This window comes from Microtus pennsylvanicus, chromosome 20 (assembly GCF_037038515.1).
Source record: "Microtus pennsylvanicus isolate mMicPen1 chromosome 20, mMicPen1.hap1, whole genome shotgun sequence".
NCBI classification, from domain to species: Eukaryota; Metazoa; Chordata; class Mammalia; order Rodentia; family Cricetidae; genus Microtus; species Microtus pennsylvanicus.
Genome location: NC_134598.1, coordinates 28,436,555 through 28,456,243, shown reverse-complemented (window position 1 = coordinate 28,456,243; position 19,689 = coordinate 28,436,555). Strand labels below are relative to the sequence as shown.

General features: G+C 39.1%; 1 protein-coding gene and 1 non-coding gene across 4 annotated transcripts in view; one reads left to right on the top strand and one right to left on the bottom strand.

Annotated features, from left to right (window-relative positions):
• Positions 1 to 19,689, top strand: part of Eea1 (early endosome antigen 1) — a 94,715-nt gene that overhangs the window by 23,781 nt on the left and 51,245 nt on the right. The window contains exons 2-9 of one of the 3 annotated variants that reach the window (XM_075954635.1): positions 3,925 to 4,008; positions 8,530 to 8,616; positions 12,258 to 12,385; positions 13,840 to 13,894; positions 13,982 to 14,047; positions 17,315 to 17,354; positions 18,419 to 18,532; positions 19,095 to 19,216. In XM_075954635.1, coding sequence (XP_075810750.1) covers positions 3,925 to 4,008; positions 8,530 to 8,616; positions 12,258 to 12,385; positions 13,840 to 13,894; positions 13,982 to 14,047; positions 17,315 to 17,354; positions 18,419 to 18,532; positions 19,095 to 19,216 — 696 coding nt within the window. Of the gene's footprint in view, positions 1 to 3,924; positions 4,009 to 8,529; positions 8,617 to 12,257; positions 12,386 to 13,174; positions 13,200 to 13,757; positions 13,895 to 13,981; positions 14,048 to 17,314; positions 17,355 to 18,418; positions 18,533 to 19,094; positions 19,217 to 19,689 lie in introns of those variants that run through there. The other 2 variants (XM_075954636.1, XM_075954637.1) reach the window with 2 other exon arrangements.
• On the bottom strand, positions 13,624 to 13,696 carry Trnak-cuu (transfer RNA lysine (anticodon CUU)). The gene has a single exon. It is a non-coding gene; the product is annotated as a tRNA-Lys (tRNA).

Below are 19,689 nucleotides of genomic sequence, written 5' to 3'. Positions count from 1 at the left end.
CAACAAGTTGTTTCAAAGGAAACCTCTGCCTTAACTTTTCAGGGCAGGTGTCACCTTTTAGGTGTTTCTACAGCAGGCAATGATAACAGCTGTGTTTCTTTTTGGCTAAAAAGTATTGTGTTATGTTTGCTGGCTTGCTTTTGTGTTTCAAGCTTGTGTTTCACTGATAGCAGTCTTGTAGAGATTAATGCTACATTAGCTTAGTTTTTAGTAATACCAGCCAATTGTATATTACTAACAGTCTAGGGTATTCTGCGTATTGTAATCACTTGTTATTTATTTGAATAGCGTAAATGTTTTTGTTTCCTAATTGCAATTACTAATGTGATGTTGTTTGTAAGAAATGTAGGGTTGAGTCCGTCCTAGTGTATGGCACAGACTATTAAAATCTTTGGGAGTCCCTATAATAGGAGGGAAAGTAACTTGCTTCTTCCCTGGGTTATAGGAAGCCCTTTTCAGTTTCACCTTTAGTTCACCTTAATGAGGAGAAAACACACACACTCTCTCTCCCTCTCTCTCTCCCTCTCCCCCTCTCTGTGTGCGTACTGGGGATTGAACCTAAACCTGCCTGTGCCAGGCAAGTGCTCCACCACTAAGATACTTCTTCAAACCCTGCCCTTCTGTTTTGAATTTTTATTTTAAAACAAGGTTTTGCCTAATAGCTCAAGCTGGCCTTGAACTTGGGACAGTCCTGCCTTTTTATCAGGTCTAGCAAGGGTGATAATTGATGCTTCCCTTTATGCGTCAGAAATTATCTGTCACTGGAGTGAGTCTGGCTGCTGGACACAGACAGGCTGGGTGGTAAAGTGAGAATACGGTGCGGAAAGGAAGGCAGCTTGGGAGGAAAACTGCTCAAGGAGAAGACAGGCTCGTGTTAGACTCCTGTCACTAAAACTGCCCAAGGAGAAGACAGGCTCGTGTTAGACTCCTGTCACTAAAACTGCCCAAGGAGAAGACAGGCTCGTGTTAGACTCCTGTCACTAAAACTGCCCAAGGAGAAGACAGGCTCGTGTTAGACTCCTGTCACTAAAACTGCCCAAGGAGAAGACAGGCTCGTGTTAGACTCCTGTCACTAAAACTGCCCAAGGAGAAGACAGGCTCGTGTTAGACTCCTGTTACTAAAACTGCCCAAGGAGAAGACAGGCTCGTGTTAGACTCCTGTTACTAAAACTGCTCGAGGAGAAGACAGGCTCGTGTTAGACTCCTGTCACTAAAACTGCCCAAGGAGAAGACAGGCTCGTGTTAGACTCCTGTTACTAAAACCTTGCTACAAGTTTAGCCGAGACGCTGATTTAGGGATGGTTTGCATGGGATAGTTAATTACTTCTCTTGGCAGATGAACCAGGGGAGGCAAGTCTGATCCCTTATCACCTAGTCAAGATAAGTTTCAGTTTTGCAGATTTCAAGAACAAAGATCATTATCTCCCCCCATTCCTATCACTGGTTAGTGTGCCCACTGTGCAGTGACACATTATACAAGAGCAAAGATCATTATCCCCCCCCCCCATTCCCATCACTGGTTAGTGCGCCCACTGTGCGGTTACACATTATACAAGAGCAAAGATCATTATCCCCCCCCCCCATTCCCATCACTGGTTAGTGCGCCCACTGTGCGGTTACACAGTACACAAGGGGTAGGCTAGAGTGGGTAGTTTGTCCTGAGGATCTCTTGCTGCAACTAAAGAAAACACCCATAATTCTTTGCTTCAGTTGCCAGAGGAGCTAACCAAAGCTTCTAATTTGGAACTGTGAACTTAACCTCAAGATGAAGAGGGGTTAGAGGCTGAGTTAATCAACAATGGCACTGATTTAATCAATCACACTTAAATATAGGAACTTCCATAAAAATCTTAAATTTGGAAGTCTGGAGTTACTCAATGCTTCCATTACTTGGTAAGGAGGATTGTTCCAAATGCCACTGGGACAGGAGCCTTTGCTCAGGACCCTTCCAGATCCAGCCTTAAACCCCTCTTCATCTGGCTTTTCGTTTGTAATCTTTATAGTGAAATGTTTCTCTGGACTCTTTGAGCCTTTACAACAAGTTACTGAACCAGACGGTTGTGGGAACCCTTGACTTAGGGTCAGGGACAGAAGTTTGGATAACTTCCCAATTTATATAAGAGCAAAAACTATAAATAAATGTGTACAGTATATAAATGAGGAAATAAAAGGAAATGTGGACTACTTAGTCAGCCTAAATATTTTTACTTGATCAGCATAAATATTTTAAATATAAAAACAATGAAAATATGATTAAGATTGTGAGAAACAGAATAGCAATAGCAAAAACTGAAGTAAACTAAAACCCAACCCTCCAGTAATTGTGTCTTGCTATAGTAATCATTATTTGCATTTTGAAATATTTCTTTTTAATGTTTTTATTATATATATTGTTATAAAGCATATATGTATTGATTTATAAAGGAACTATATATATATGCATACACACACACACACACACACACACACACACACACACACGGTGATATCTTATTTGTACAGATACAGCTTGCCTGAAGATCAGAGGGCAGAGCTAGCCACTAGTTAACCATAGAGGTCTAGAGATCTGAAAGACAGACAGGAAGAGATGTGGTCAGATGGAGAGAGGAAGAGATTTGAAGTGGAAGGAGACAGGGACTCAGTCTCTTTGGTGTCTGTGGTTTTGCTCCTTCATCTCTCAGATCTCCCAGCATTTTCCCCTATATATGACTCTATTAGAACTCGTGCTACACACACACACACACACACACACACACACACACACGCTCGTGCACTTGAAGTGGATCTCAATATATAACTGAGGCTGATCTGTAACTTGCAGTAACCCTCCCTGCCTCAGCCTCTTGTGTGCTGTGCTTTCAGCTATTTTATGTTTTCTAATATAATTTTAGTGTTTTAACTGGTGAATTCAAATAAGCAGGACTTCATTTTTGATTTAGTATTTAGGTAAAATATATACTGTTATGTTCAGTACATAAATAAGGTAAGAAAAAGAAATGTGGACTGTCTGATTTGTCTTATTTTAAGTATATTTTAAAGTATAAAAGTATTTTTGTGTGTTGAAGCAAAGTTGTATGAGTTGTTCTCAGTCTTGGGTGCTTGTACATTTCTGCACTGACTTTTAACAGAGAAGCAATATTGAACAGGGACTTAGAGCCACATAATTCCAGTGAAACCCTTTCCCTCTATTTATTAATCATATGTCCTCGGCAGGTCTTTTAGCCTCTGTGCCTCACATACACGTATTTGAGGACGATTATTGAGTTAGTTTTTGTCCTTTGAATCTCTTTTTAGTGTTTCACTAGATTTCACATTAATTTACTCTAACACGTAGGTATTAATAAGCAATGTTAGGGGATAAGTGCTGCTGGAGCTGAAAAGACATTGAACTTGTGCGCTGGTGGGCCTGGTGGTGGACGGTGGAATGGGTGAGCAGACGGTCTGGGTGGTTTCCCTCCACGCCTGTACTGACAGGTTATGCAGTAAGGAGAGCAGTGCTAGAGGAATCAGAAGACAGCATTTCGGTTGTGCTTCTGTTTTCTTCTGTTTGTCGCTGTAGTCTTGGTACTGGTTGTTAACCATCAAAAGCAAGTGTCACAGGCAAGTCATTCAGTCACTTGAGATAGTTTCTCTCCAGAGACAAGATGTCTTACCTGTCTTAGAGATATCATTGTGATTAAATATGTTTTATGAAAGCGGATTGAAGGTTATGAAACATTGTATTTAGCTTTATTTAAGAGAATGAGAATTGAACCTGCATAGAGATCCTGCTAGGCACAGAATGAAGGTCTGTCCCCAGAAGGGATGCTGTTGCCACTGCAGCCTGTTATGAAGACACTTAATTTCCTTGTTTGACATTCTTTATTTTGTTGTACAGTTTATGAATGTGTTCACACATACTTTGATTTTTTTTTCCTGTTTCAGACTCCTGGGAGAGTTGGCTCTCAAGGCTCCGATTTAGATTCATCAGCAACTCCTATAGATGTCAACAATGAAAGTTCCTCAGAGGTATGGAAATATAATAGATAATAAGATTCACTGTTATTTAAGGAAAAATTAGCAAATACTTATAGTAATGATTGAAAACTTAAATTATGTTCATAGGGAAAATTCTCATAAGTTGTATTATTAGAATGTGACTTTTGGGTTATGTTTATACAAATATATTAATGTTTGGTTGTAATAATGAAAAACTGTCTATTAAGATTGAAAATTGAAATATTACTAGTTTGTCTTTTTATGTTGTCATCTCAATTTAATGAAGCATATTTTAGTCCTTTAATAAAGAACTTAACACTTAATGTGTATGTGTGTACCATCATAAACTGGGTTAGATTATGTATCACATTTTTTACTATATTTTCTGTTTTTATTTATGACCTGTTAAATTTTATATTATTTTTCTTAACTTAGTAAAAACTAGTGAAAATGTAAATGATCTTAATTTCAATTATGAAGCCTTCTAAGTTGTATTACTATTTTTAATTTTAAGAAGAAAGTGATACTTGTTCATTATAGAAAAGAGGGATAAAGAAAATCCGTGTTTATTATCACTTAAATGTTAAGGTAAAAGCTCTAAATGTTAGGTTAATCTTCCAAGTCCAGGAACAAAGCAAGGTACCTGCTGGCCACAATTCTGCTAGGTATCACAGTAGTGTATATGCTGCCTGATGCCTGCCCCTCCCTCCTCCCTTCCTTTTTCCCTTTGAATGGATCTCACCTGTGCAGGATGCTTTTTCCACATGTACTGACATGTTGGTGCGATTCTTTCCTTTTGTTATGCAATGAAGTACATACATTGAAAATAGTATTGGCATACCCTTGTACTCCTACGGTATTTGTAATCTCACTTGACAATGTTGTTGTTGTTATTTTAATACGTTGTTTGTAAAAAGCCGAGTGGCCCGTGCCACTACAAGACAGTACGCAAGCCGGGAACTAAGCTGGAGACTTAAAAACACATAGACAGAGACGCATAGAGAGAGCCAGGGACACGGGTCATCCTTGATACAAGAATGCCAAGTTTATTGTACTCAGGGGAAGCTTAGATAGGGATTCTTAGCCATGCCCAGCTCTCTGGATCTTTCAGCTGCCAGAACCCACTCCCCTGCTATCAAGGTCTCGTGCTCAGAGCAGCTGCAGGCACAGGTGTTTGCTCTCTTCACTCCAGCTGGCGAAGGGTCTAAAGCAAGCAGAGAAAGTCAAGGGGTCAGGAGTCTGCAGCTCCAACAGTTTTTGGATTTTATTTGTTAATTTTTCAAGATGTTTACATATGTTTATGATAATGATTTACTATTTGTGGGGGGGTACAGCCCTCACTCTGCTCCTGCATGGCCTGGTATTTGCTATGTAATCTTCTAAAAATGTACCAGGATAGATAAATTGGTGTTTATTTATCTACAAAAATATAGTAGGCAGGAAGCTGTAGAACATCTTTTGTGTAGCTGTTGTTTTATATAGTTTTCACTGTGGCGTTCTCCAGTGGAAAAAGGAGGTGGTGGCTTGCCTTAGAACTGAAGAAGGTGAAGAAATGAGCCAAGGACAAGGGATAAGGCAAGTGATGTCCTAGATATGAAGGACACACGGTAATTTTTAGCGCCAAGAGCATGTCTGGCATGGTGTAGACCAGCTAGGACGGTAGTGTAGCTCTAGAATACTGAGTGAGCACAGATTGGCTCAGGGAGGCCCACCTCTTGCAGGCCTTGTGGACGTTATACTCACTGAGTGGTTGAGTTTCTGGGAGGTAGAGAAACCAAGCTGCTGGAATCTGAGCATGGAAATGGTAAGATTGGCTCATATGCCTGTTGTAGAACACTCCGTGTAGCTGCTGTCTTGAAAATAAACTTGGTGGTGTAAAGGGTGGGAGCACAGGGGCCACCTGTGTGCAGTGTGATCATTGTGGCATCAGGGTGTGACAGTGGAGCCTGTGGCTTTGTTCTGAAGGCAGGTGAGGAGAGTTTTCTGCTTTTGTGAAGTCTAACAGAATTTTCTTGGTAACTTTCTCCAGAAGTCTATAAGTTTCTTGATGTTGGAGAGTTTGCCAACTCTCCAACACTGTGTTTTCAGCACCAACAGTCACGCAGTAATGTGTTTTAATGAAGGATTAGATGACTGGGCGAGACATTTGCCACTGACAGCTGTGAGCAGAGTAAAACACACTTTAAACCTTTAGTGGCTGAAGCAAGCGAAGCAGGCAGGAGTCACCCTTATATAAGTGCTGTTCCCCAGTTCTAGCATTGGGCTGTGGGTGTCTGGAAGGTAACTCCTTGACCAAAGGTAAATTCATGTTTCTTGCTTTACCCTCTGGGTAATTAGTTTTTAAGGGATGTAAACAAAGGAATAATGAAATCTGTAGAGATCGCTAAGCTGGTAAAGTACTGGAACTGAGTTCTGTCATCAGAATGTTAAATTCAATGGTAGTGATTGTAATCCTAGCAGTAGGGAGGTAAGACAGGCCGTCTGTGGAGTATGCTGGAGAGCCAGCGTAGTCTGAGTCTGCATGTGAGTGCTAGGCTTGTGAGAGAACTGTTTTAAAATATAAAAATAAAAATTCTCTTTTAACTTCCACATGTACTTGCATATACATGTATGTATTCCCCATAATATATCACACATGCCCCCTCATGCATATACTCATGCTCATAACACACACATGTACACATGCATGCATGCACACATACACACACAGAATAATGATGGTGGAACTAGATAATGTTTACCAAAGGGTTCCTTTGTACTGGGTGATATGTGTGTTTTACATGTTGTGTTAGCTTTTCATTACCTGAAATTAAACAACAAAAGAGAAATGTCTTCGTTGGTGTTCTATTGCTGTGAACAGACACCATGATCAAGGCAACTCTTACAAACGAAAGCATTTAATTAGAACTTGCTTATAGTTTCAGAGGTTTTAGTCCATTATCATCACGTAGGGAGCATGGTGGCGTGTAGATAGTCATGGTAGCTGAGAGCTTTACATCCAGATCTACAGGAAGCAGAGAGAGAGAGTGAGAGAGAGAGAGAGAGAGATTGACTGACCCACCTGACTTGGGCCATTGAAACTTCAAAGCCTAGTGACACACCTCCTTCAACAAGGCCACGCCTACTTTCACAAGATCTCACCTAATTTCTCTCAAGTAGTGCCATTCCCTGGTGTTCAAATATATGAGCCAATGGGGCAATGGGGAACCATTCTTATTCAAACGGTCACAAGGAAGATTTTTTTTTTCTTTTCTTTCTTTTTGGCTTATAGTTTTAGTGATCTCAAACCATGATTGTTTAACTCCTTATTGAGTTTGTATTGAGTAGAACATTGATCAGAGAGAGCATTACTGAGCAAAGGTCATTATCTCATGGTGTCAAGAAGTGGAGAGAAAGACAAAGACGGAGTAACAGGACGGTGCCAAAGACAAGCCGTACCCCTCCAACGCATGCCCCCACTGACCTAATACTCCAGTTACGTCCCAGGGCTCCAGGTCTGCATTTGTTTTTACACAAAGTTACAAACCTTTGTTCCTACCGCTGTATTTCCTTCACTCTGTTCGTCATATTCTCAACTCCTTTATGTTCTTCTCCTTTCACCATTGTATGACACAACCTCAAACTTTAAGTCAGTGAGGTCGCCCTCATTTTAAAATGTGGTGCTGTTAGGGATAGCTTTTGTCTTAGTCACTCTTCTGTTGCTGGGAAGAGACACCATGACCAAGGCAGCTCTCATCAAGGAAAGCGTTTAACTGGGGGTTTGCTTACAGTTTCAGAGTGTCAGTCCATTGTTATGGCAGGCAGCGTGGTGGCACACAGGCAGACACTGGAGCAGTAGCCGAGAGCTGCATCCTGCTCTATGGGCAGAAAGAGACTGTGGCTGACATGGGCTTTTGAAACCTTAGAGCCCACCACAGTGGCACACTTCCTTCAACAAGGCCACACCTCTAATTCTAATCCTTCCCAAATAGTGCCACTCTCTGGTGACTGAGCATTCAAGTGTATGAGCCTGTGGATCCTTTCTCATCAAACCACCACAGACTGACTTAGTCCAAGAATCAGAAAGAAGCATCCTGCACTGGGGATTATTGATAGGGGAAGATGTGATCTTTGCTGAGTGGAACATAAAGACTAAAATCATTTTGATTAACATAATTTCTTTGTTGAGAATATCACATAAAATATCACAGTATTTTTGTACTGGCTGGAACTTCTTGATCTAAAATAAAACCTAACTTTTCAATACTGGGGTTCAGGTAACTATGGGCAAAGTGCTTCAACAAAAACAATTTAAAATGCGTAAGCCAGAGTATTTGACTCAAACCAGCTGGGTACCACACTGAGCAAATGTCCAGGGGAAATTTGTAATGTGAAGATGGCACGAGCTTTTAAAGTTCTGTTTCAGAGACTCCTCTCGTCTTTTGCAGCTACACCGTGAACTCTCCCTGATCCATATCAAAAAATGATTGTTTAATCTCTTCTTATACATGTTTGCAGTTTGCATGCTCATGTTTTGTTTTACTGAAGACAAACTGAAGTTGTTATTCACAGGGTTTCATCTGCCCATTGTGTATGAAAAGATGTGTAACTGCTATTGACTTATCGGAACATTACCAGGAAGTTCACACTGGACACGAGGCAAGAGGACAGGAGCTTCTTAGTGACTCCACTGTGACTGTGGGTCCTTACCTTTTGCTTTGACACCTTGGTTCTGGGTTGCTCAATATCGCTTTGTTCCCCTGCCTTGGTGTTGGTTCTCTTCTATGCTATAAGGGAATGCGGATGGTTTTAGTTATGCATGCTTGAGAAGAATCAGTAAGGAAGAGGCTCTTGGGTCATCTGCTTGGTTTCTTCTATTGTTTCCAGCCATCTTCTTGTGAATGCTTAATATGTATACATACATTTTGTTATGAAATTTGAAATATAAAGCGGTATTTCAATATTTGTAGAAGTATCTATTCATGCTTTATTAATGAATTATTAAAGCACTTACGTTAAAATGATTATTGCATAGAAACATTTTGTGTCTGAATAGCATTAGAACCTGAATCTAAGACTGGTTTCATCTTTGTTTCGCTTTATTGGAGGTGATGCAATGCGCATCCTCACCATGGTGACGTGTCGAACCTTCCTCTGCAGTGGTCCTCATCATCCTAGTGCTAAGACCCTTTACACAGTTCCTCATGTTGTGCCCCCCCCATAACATTATGTCATCGCTACTTCATGACTGTAGTTGTTACTGCTCTGAATTGTAATGTGAATATTTGCATTTTCCAGTGTTCTTAGGCGACCCCTGTGAAAGGGTTGTGTGACCCCCAAAGGGTCATGGCCCACAGGTTGAGAATCACTGCTTTGTAGGGTAGCCCTGCTGCATATGTAAGGCTGGGTGGGCGTAGTATCAGGGGAAATTATATTTAGATTGGAAAGAATTTCTCTGATGATCTTGCTAATATGTTTCTTTTTAAAATTTGGTATTAAAAAGCAAAAAAGCATAACTTTTTAGTTCTTTCACAAATCTCATAAAAGAATGAAACTTGGTACTATGTAAACCTATGAAGTATGATGAAGTATGACTTTTTCTATGAAGCATTTATACATAGGAAATGAGTCAGGCCTTAGATTTACTACTTGTGGAATGCAGTAAGTAGGGATATGGTTTCTAGATGTACAGACCCAGAACTGCCCTATATAGTGTTGGCTGGATGTTTGGGTTAGCGTGTAGCTGATAGTTAAGGTCACCTGCACTATTATAAAAGGGAAAACTGAGTGTTGGTGGGAGAGCCAAGGAGAGCATAGTGGGACAGCTTTCTTTATTAATCTTTATTGTTTATAGTGTGGCAAGGACACTGTCTCCAAAAGCGAAGTGATAGTTGTGATTAGCTGTTGTAAAGAGAGCAGCGCACTGCTTGAGTGAGCATACTCACAGACAGCAGTGGTCTCTTCAGGGCATGTGGTAGTTTAGTTTTTATAGAATGAATAAAAGACGGTTATTCCTGTATCTCCATAAACAGACTCTAGTCACATAGACTCCTCAGAGTCAGAATGCACTTACCAGTTCCTACCGTGCAGCTGTGCACCCAAGTGCCATCCTCGTGTGCTTTCTGTGTACCCTTTGTACTGAAATAGAGGAGCGTTGAGACTCGCCATGCGCTTACTGGACACAGTGATTTATTTCTGCCAGTCAAATTAGTGTAATCGTATAAATGTAATAACTCCATGAGGTTTTCACTGATATTCATCTTTTATTCAATGAATTTAAATATTTTTGGTATATGACATACTCTTGCAAAATGGATTGCATGAGGGGTCTTCTTAGAGTTTAGAGTGAAGGATGGGTTGGGCTGGTTGAGCTGGGAGTGGTTTTTGAATTGACATCCTTTGGTAGTTTTTACGAGTAAGACAGCCTCAGAACTCTTGTGGGGTGTACGTGGGAGTGCAGAGGGTGGGGACCTATTTCTTCATTATTCATAGGAACTTTTGAGTGCAAAAATTTCAGAGATTAAAAGTTGAGTGAGACTTCTTTTGTATATTGGTTAATGCTAAAATAAAATAAAATTTAATACTTTGAATGCTACTAATAATTTATATACCTCTTAGACAAATAATTCTCAGAGAACCATGAGACCATTTCTCAGAGTTTTTGTAGCCTTTAACTTGCTAATATAGTTTGCAGTTAGATAGCCATACAGTAATAAATTTAATACCATTTGGTTAATCATTGATTCAGTTCCATGAAAAGATACTTTTCCATATGTCCTTGATTCTCTTTTTGGGGGGGATTGGAACAGTATTTTACAATTTGTATCTTCCATAGAACTATTATTATTACACTCAATAACGAATACCTGTTGAATCAGGTCATTGTGAAGTTAGAGATAAAGGGCTTGTTTAAAGGGTTAGGTCATCGAGTTCAGGAGATAGTATAATATTTTGGAAACATGGTAAATGTCCAACAGATTTATAGATATCGTAGTCATTTGTGACCTCAGGAAATTAATTTAAATTTTTTTTTTAGTTTCCTGTTCTATAAAATAGGGGTAGTAACACTATAAATAAATGGGCACGAGTTTTAAATTAGATTGTGTAGGGTAAATATCTGGTACATAGTATGGATCCAATGGAAAACAATTTTTCTTATTCTAGTTTCCTCTAACAGTTAATCTGTAAGGATGCTTCTTAAATGTTTTTGATGATACCCACTGTAATAGATATCCCTTTTTTGGTCATTGTTCAAAAAATTTAATTAATGCTGTTTAGTGTTAGTAAAATAACCCTATTGTGTTCTACTGTGGAAAATTAAAGTTAGAACCGAGTATGTCGATTTCACTCTTCACTCCCAAGCTGTAACCCCAAGCACAGGTAGCCTGGGCCTACAGCAGCATCTTTACCACTGTTGGTGATAGTTGATTGATAATCATATATTAATTAATTAATCACCAGGTTTTCATGTTATATCAGGCTTTACATTAGCTTTAGACTTTTTATCATGTTAGTCTCCTGCTAGCAATGTTTATTTTATTTATTTATTTTGAGGCAGGGTCTCATGTAGCCAATGCTGGTCTTAAATGCACTGTGTAGCTGAGGATGACTTGAAACTCCTGCTCCTTCCGCTCTGCTTCCAAAGTGCCGAGATTACAGGTGTGCGCATCGCAGTTAACTCTACTTTCTGATCAGAACACTTCTCTGCAGAGCTTTGTGTAAGACACTGACAGTCTTGATTTTTTCCTTCTAGTGACAAGAATATTCCATCATTTTACCCTTTTTCTATTTCTGTGAACTAGATTAGAACAAATGTTGCTTTATTAATGGGAATCTACAGAGAATGAAAGATTGATGAAAAATGTTCTCAACTAATCTAGACTAGACAACATTTTAGCTGTCTGTGGTAGCACGTATCTTTAGTCTTTAATCCTAACACTCTGAAGGCAGAGGCAGACTGATCTCTGTGAGTTCAAGGCAAATCTGATTTACATAATGAATTCCAGGCTACCCAAGGCTACCTAATGAGACCCTGTCTAAAAAAAAATAAAAATAAAAAAAAGGAAGAAGAAAAGAAAGAAAGAACTAATATCTCGTACTAGAATTAATTTCTTTAGCTATTAGGTGCAGCCTAAAAAGATGGCTGTGGTTTGTGAAATACCTTTGACTGATATAAAAATTGGGGCTTAACATTATAAATTGCACTTTATTTAATGGCATTTGACAATATTTCATAAATACAAAGTATTATTCTTCAAAATGAAATATTTTAAAATCTTTTTTTGTGCTTATTTTTATAGGGTTTTATATGTCCCCAGTGTATGAAATCTCTTGGCTCTGCCGATGAACTTTTCAAACACTATCAGGCAGTTCACGATGCTGGTAATGACTCGGGCCTTGGTGGAGAAGCCAATCTTGCTTTGACACGGTACAGTATACTAGTTTTGAAATGGAATATTGTCACAGAATGTGCACGTGTTATAAGATTTATTACTTTCTGAAAATTGTAATGTTTTCATATTACTTAATTTAAAGCCGTCTGTAACACAAACTCTTATTACTTAATTTAACTAGCACAAACTCTGCTCTGCGTACTATGTGCTATGGTTTGTGTGTCGGATAAGGGGCTGGAGATTGAAACACACACACAGACACACAGAGACAGAGACACAGGTCACTCTGGAAACAAGAACGCCAAGAATGCCCCCTGGAATTAAGAATGCCAACTTTACTGTGTTTCAGGGCAGCTTATATAGGAATCCATGACCAATGGTCATGACCTAACACGCAGCTGCAAGCCCACCAGAAACCATTCTCCTGTCTTGTGCTCAGAGTAGCTGCAAGCACAGGAAAACAAGTTGTTTACAGGAAATTCAGGGTCTGGGGGTCCACAGTCCCCAACAGCCATCCTCATTTAGCATAGCCTTCCTCCCATTTCTAGCCCATCTTGTTGTCAGTTTGAGTCTTAGGTGAGAGTAGCAGAATGGGAGAAGGAGCAGAAGCAAGTCAGTGTTGCTGCAGCCAAGTGAATGAGGGGAGAGCCAGGCCAGGCCAGCCTGCACATCCAGAGTCCTGCGGACAACTGCCTTAGGAAGCCGCTCATGCTATTGTTGGTAAACAAGCAGAAGAGAGTTTGTTTCTGGTCGTGAGAATTGTTTTCATTTATGTGCTTTAAGAATAAAATTATTTTTATGAAGGCTTTCATACATAAAGCTTTCAGTGTTTCTAAATGATGGAGGAAGGTCATTGGTTAAATAAAAAGAAACTGCTTGGCCCTCATTGGTTAGAAGATAGGTGGGAGGAGTAAACAGAACAGAACGCTGGGAGGAAGAGGAAGTAAGCTCAGACTCCACAGCTCTCCTCTCGGGAGCAGACGCCTCAGGGAGACGCCATGCTCCCAGCTCCCGGGCAGACGTACGTGATGAAGCTCCAACCCAGGATGGACATAGGCTAGAATCTTCCCGGTAAGCGCACCTAGGGGCGCTACACAGATGATTAGAAATGGGCTAAATTAATGTGTGAGAATTAGCCTAGAAGAGGCTAGATAGAAATGGGCCAAGCAGTGATTAAATGAATACAGTTTGTGTGTTGTTATTTCGGGCATAAGCTAGCCAGGCAGCCGGGGTGCTGGGGACACAGCCCCGCCGCCCTTATTACTACAAATGGTGCCCAACGTGGGGCTCGAACCCACGACCCTGAGATTAAGAGTCTCATGCTCTACCGACTGAGCTAGCCGGGCAGCCGGGGTGCTGGGGACGCAGCCCGCCGCTCATACTACTACATCTAAAGACTCGAGAAAGCTACAACATTAATAGGTAGGTGCTGGTTATTGCCTGTGGGGCTTGTAAAAGAGGCTGTTTCCTCTCTCCCGTGCACCTGCAGAGATGACATAACACTACTCAGACAAGAGGTCCAAGACCTACAGGCCTCCCTCAAGGTAAGAAACCTGGGAACGCTTGTTTATTTTCAAAGTTTCAGATTAAAAACTGTTTTCACATTTACTAATTAAAATCTTTTTTATTAGGAAGAAAAATGGTACTCAGAAGAATTAAAGAAAGAATTAGAAAAATATCAAGGGCTACAGCAGCAAGTAATTGCATTTTAAATTCTTGAAGCATGTTTATAATTGTTTATTTTCATTTTTGAAAACTAAGTATTACATTCTTTTGTAAGGGTCTTGATGTAAATGACTTCCTATTTCCTTGTTTAACAGTCTGTTGGATAGTCTGTATAATTCTAATGAATGAAAGCAAATATGGGGGGTAAAGATAAAGCATCTTAAACATTTTCCTTAAGAATTTGTTATGTCATGTGTGATAGTGCATGTCTATAATCCCAGCACTTGAAAGGCTGAGGCCGGACAGAGAATGAGTTCAAGGACGGCCTAAGGTATATAGCAATACCCTGACTCAATAAGGTGTCAAGAAGTGTGTGTGTGTGTCGAGATGGCTCAGCAATTAGATGTGCCTCGTGCATTTGTAGAGGATCCAGGTTCAGTTCCTAGCATCCGCATTAGGCAGCTCACAAGCGCCTGTGACTCCTGGTCCAGGGGATCCAATGCCCTATTCTGCACACATGTGCTCATGCATTATATAATTTAAAAACATGTTTGTCTGTCTGTATCTACCCATCTACCCATCCATCTACCTAAAGCCATATAAATTGCTTTAAAAAAGAAGCAGTTAGCAGTTTTTAAAATATCAAGCTATGTTATTCTATTTTTCTGACAATATACTTAAATGGCTAAAAAAATTAGCTCAAATCAAAACACAGGCCTCTACTTTCACGTCTCGTCTCACTGGAAGTGCAGTGGACAGTAACAGTGGAGTTCCCATTTCTTGTGATAACAAGGCTGTCTTCTGGGAATGTCCATCAGAACTTGCCTGGTGATTTTTCACTCTAAACTTTGTTTTGATTAGACAATATATTCTGAAATACCAATAAAATATAATGAACCCATATACTAGCCACAGTGGCTTATAAAATTATCAAATCTTAAGTACTACCATAATTGTATGCCAGTGATAGCGCGGTAGGTTTGCTTTACCAGGATCACAAGCAAGCTTGGGCAGTCACGTCACCAGGATGTTGCTTTGTCACTGGGCCCTAGAAAAGGTTCAGCTCCGTTTTCTTTCACACAGTCAGCTGTCGACTGAAATGATACGTGGTATGGGACTGTTGTATTCTGTACAGGTTTATCTGCATGGAAATTCTTAATGAAAAAATGTTGATAGAGAGGGGATTATCTGTGGGTTCTAGGTACATTATTAAAATGTGAATTTTATGAAAAATTTCTATCAGTTATATTTTGGAAAAAGAATAATGAATTTTTATAAATCCAGAGATAGCCTGTTTTTTAAAAATAAAGTGGATGCCTCTCAACAGCCTTTATAAAGTAATTAGTAGTCTGCTTAGGTATTATCTCAGCACACTGTAACTTTATAAAGTAATTAGTAATCTGCGTACGTATTATCTCAGCACACTGTAGCTTTCAGTTAGGAATTTTCTTCTTCAATCTTTGTACCAAGAATTACTCTCTGGATGGAAAAAGGTAGATGCCACTCCGTGAATAAAAAGATAGCAGTCTTATTTCTGTTCAAAGACTTCAGTGTTAGTCAATTATTTATAGTTCACTGGCCTATCTAACATGGAAACTACTGCATTAGAGATTGTGTGTGTGCCTGTGTGTTAAACAAGGTCTCAGTCATTTAGCCCAGCTGAGACTAGCCTTAAACTCCTCCATCTCCAGAGTGCTGGGATTATAGGCCTGTGCCAGTGAGTCATATTTCATAAATCTATATAAATCCTCACTACTGTAAGTTTTAACTTGCCTTTCAATGACTTTCATTTGGAAGCAGATACATTTTAAATATTAATTATTATTGGCAGCCAATAGGTCTAAATCTAGTGTATAGTAAAACTTAGGATCTTGTTTATTGGGAAATCCTTTATTCTTTGAGGATAAAATAGGAAAACAATGTAAGAGATATTAATTTTTGTTTCCAGTTCCAGGATGACTTTAATCTTAAGGGTTACAATCTTTTTTGCTGTTTGTTTTCTAGTGTTTGTTTGTTTGTTTTTGAGACAAGCTCTGGTTTTCCTGGAACTCACTATGCAGACCAAGCTAGCCTCAAACTCTCAGTGTCTGCCTCTGCTGGGATGAAAGGCATGTACCACCATGCCAGGTTTTCTAAGGGCTAAAGTCTTTATTTCTATGTTTTACATTTATTTAGTTTGTGTGTGTGCATACATATATACATGTGGGTACCTTCTTACATATGGAGGTCAGTTAGCAACTTGTGAGAGTAGATTTCTTTTCTTGGGCCCTGGAAATTGATTTCCGGTCTTAGTGACAGGTGTCTTCACCCAATGAGCAATCATGTCAGCCCTTTATTTCTCTTTTACAGCTGATTGATGATCCTGAAAAAAAAATTTCTTTAATTAAAAATTTAAAGTGCTGGGGATGGAGCTCAGGGGCCTTCTATGTTCTGCAAGTCTGTGCACTGACCTGTGCTCCCGTGTCACATTGCCGCCCCCAAACCTGACACACACACACATCCTCTTTGGTTGTGATAGTTGATGGCACCTATAAAGTTATTAACTTTGAATTATTCTAGGTGTTTTGTGTGCTGATAGGGTATGATTGGGGCAATAATCTCTTAAATCACAGTGTATTTTTCCCTTTAAGTTCACAGTGCTTAAAAGAGAGAATACTTTGAACAAATCTCACAGGGAATACACTCAATAGATGAACATTAGCCTGTAGTGAATACCACAATTATTAAAGTCTTTTAGTAATTTCTCAATGGTCGTAGAATCAGGTTCCGTGGTAAGGAAAATCTCATTAAACTTTGAGGTATACTTTGAGTAGTTTCCTAAGAATGACGCTTTCCAAAGAGAGCAGTAATGACCGGGACCCCCTCCTGATTGACAGGGGCTCTTCCTGATAGTGCTTCAGGCCTTGGTGGGCAAGACTAAAAGGCTAAGCGAGTGTGACCCGGTCACACGGTTAGGCTTGTGTATTTGCAGGCTAGCAATGGATGCTAGTAGCTTACATATGGAAGGTGAGAGAGAGAACACTGCGTTCTGGAGGTGGGGGGAGGTCTGTTATTCATTTCCTACTGAATTTATGAAATTCTGCATGTCACCTAATGCACAACACTAGATAGTTATATACAAACATGAAAAGTTCTTGGGACTGGCCAACTGCAGTGAAGCCATGCTCGTTCTCTAATGGCACCGTATAGATCCCAAAGTAGAAGACCTACCAGATCTGAGCTTTACCCCAATCCTGCTGCTTACCTTGACAGACATGGCAATAGTGTGGTGTTGATTTATGTGTTCTGTTTTAATTAAGGAGGCCAAACCTGATGGATTGGTGACTGATTCATCAGCAGGTAATTAAGACTTTTTTTCAGTTGTCCTTTTCTTCCTTCTCATCCTGCTTTTTATTTAATACCTGATAAAGGAATTTTGTTTATACTTATACTCGATGTTTATAAAACAGTAAAAATATTGTTTATGCTTTAGGTTTAGATAGCTGTGTCATAATTTAGTCAGTTAACTAGTTCATTATATTCTGAAGTTATGGATAAACTGGTATTTGACTACAGTATGATTGCTCAAAAAAATTCAAGTTTATACTGGGAATATGTCTGTTCCTCTTGAAGTAACTGATGAGATTAGTGTCTTGATAGCTGCTTTTAAGTGGATGGATGCTCAGAGAACAGTCCAGGTTAGACGCAGAGATTACCTGTTCTAGTTAAGGGTTTATGGAAGAATGAAGTCATAGTAATAGGCCTTGACTGCACATTTTGATTAATAAGTTTTAAGGCCATCATTGTTCTTAGTTACTTGAAGATTCACTTTCTGCCTTTGTCTGAAGAACGTAATATATTTTAAAGTGGGTTTGATGGTACATGTCTGTAATCCTAGCACTTGGGAGGCTGAGGTTCCACTTTATTCTTTAGCTGGAAAGTAAGATCTTAATTTTAAAAAAGCAAAAGCAAACTTCTAACAAATATTTGTAGATATTAGAGGCTATCCTAATTATTTTTTTATTTATAGTTTTTTACTTGTACTCTAAATGAATTGCATATGCTCCATATTTTGAAATGTGAAAATATTCTGTTTTTTAAATGTTTATTTATTTATTATGTATACAATATTCTATCTGTGTGTATGTCTACAGGCCAGAAGAGGGCACCAGACCTCATTACAGATGGTTGTGAGCCACCATGTGGTTGCTGGGAATTGAACTCAGGACCTTTGGAAGAGCAGGCGATGCTCTTAACCACTGAGCCATCTCTCCAGCCCCCATTGAAATGTGAAAATATTCTTATAAAATTAGAATTGGATTTATATTGATTGTCTTTACCACTACATGATTATGATATAAGTACTGAAAATTTAGCAAATGTAACTGACATTACATTTAACACATTGCTGTGGTCTTTTTTAGAGCTACAGTCTTTAGAACAACAATTAGAAGAAGCCCAAACAGAAAATTTTAATATTAAGCAGATGAAAGATTTATTTGAACAGAAAGCAGCCCAACTTGCTACTGAAATTGCAGGTATATTAAATCTGATTTTTTTTTAGCCAATAAATAATCCTTACTACCATCTCCTCATCATATGCCCCAGAAAAACCATTGAATATTTTAAGTGTAGTGAAACATTTGTTGTGGACTATGGAAGTGATAAGTAGACTTTGATAATATGAGTTTATGTGTAAATTATTTTGTTTGTCCTTCAATTTTTTTGATAGATTCTTCTTGAAATTTAAAGAAGATAAATTTTCTTTTTTGATATGCTTGATGATTAAAAAGTAACGTTTTAAAGAAATTGATCATATAATCTTTAAATTTAATGCTTGGTTATGCTATCAATTATTTGCTCTGTATTTTTAAAAATTATGTGCTGTTTGTAAAATATTGCATGTATGTACATAAAATGCATAGTAGTATAGTATTCGGTAGAATTTAACATCATATTTTTGGAATATTTGTCTGTACTTAAGGAATGTAAATTGGACTTAAGTATGTTAAAGCTTATAGATTAATATATGGGAATTTAAAAGATCGCCTTCAGAGTTAATATTATGAAACTAATACTTGTGTTGCGATCTTTAACTAGATATAAAGTCAAAATATGATGAGGAGAAGAGTCTCCGGGACGCTGCTGAGCAGAAGCTGACACATGCGACAGAAGAGTTAAGCAAGCAGACAGCTGTCATCCAAGATCTGAAAACCGAGCTGGTAATTGAGGGACATTTATTACCATGTTAGTTATAGCTTCCTAATTAAAATGCCATCTATATGATGCTGGGCTTACAGTTAGGCGATAGAGTGCGTGCCTAGATATATAAAGCTTTGAGTTGAATATCCAAGGGAAGAAATGTCTAAAATGAACTGGAGGCAATAAGAATTTCCTTATACCCTTCTACCTACATATGTACAGTATATGTTTTAAAAAGAAAACAGTTGTTATGAAGCTGTGTCTTTGAACTCCTTTACCCATTATTGTTTCTGTCCAAATGTAACTGTTCTCTTCCTTAAGCATCTCCTGTCCGCGTCCCTGCTGCTGTCCTTTCCTCACTATGCCGTCTTTGTTGTGTTTGAGACAGGATCTCACTGTGCAGCTGTGGCTGGCCTGGAACTTGCCGTGTAGACAAGGCTGGCCTCCGACTCATGGAGATCCTCTTGTCTCTGCTCCCCGAGTGCCGGGACTA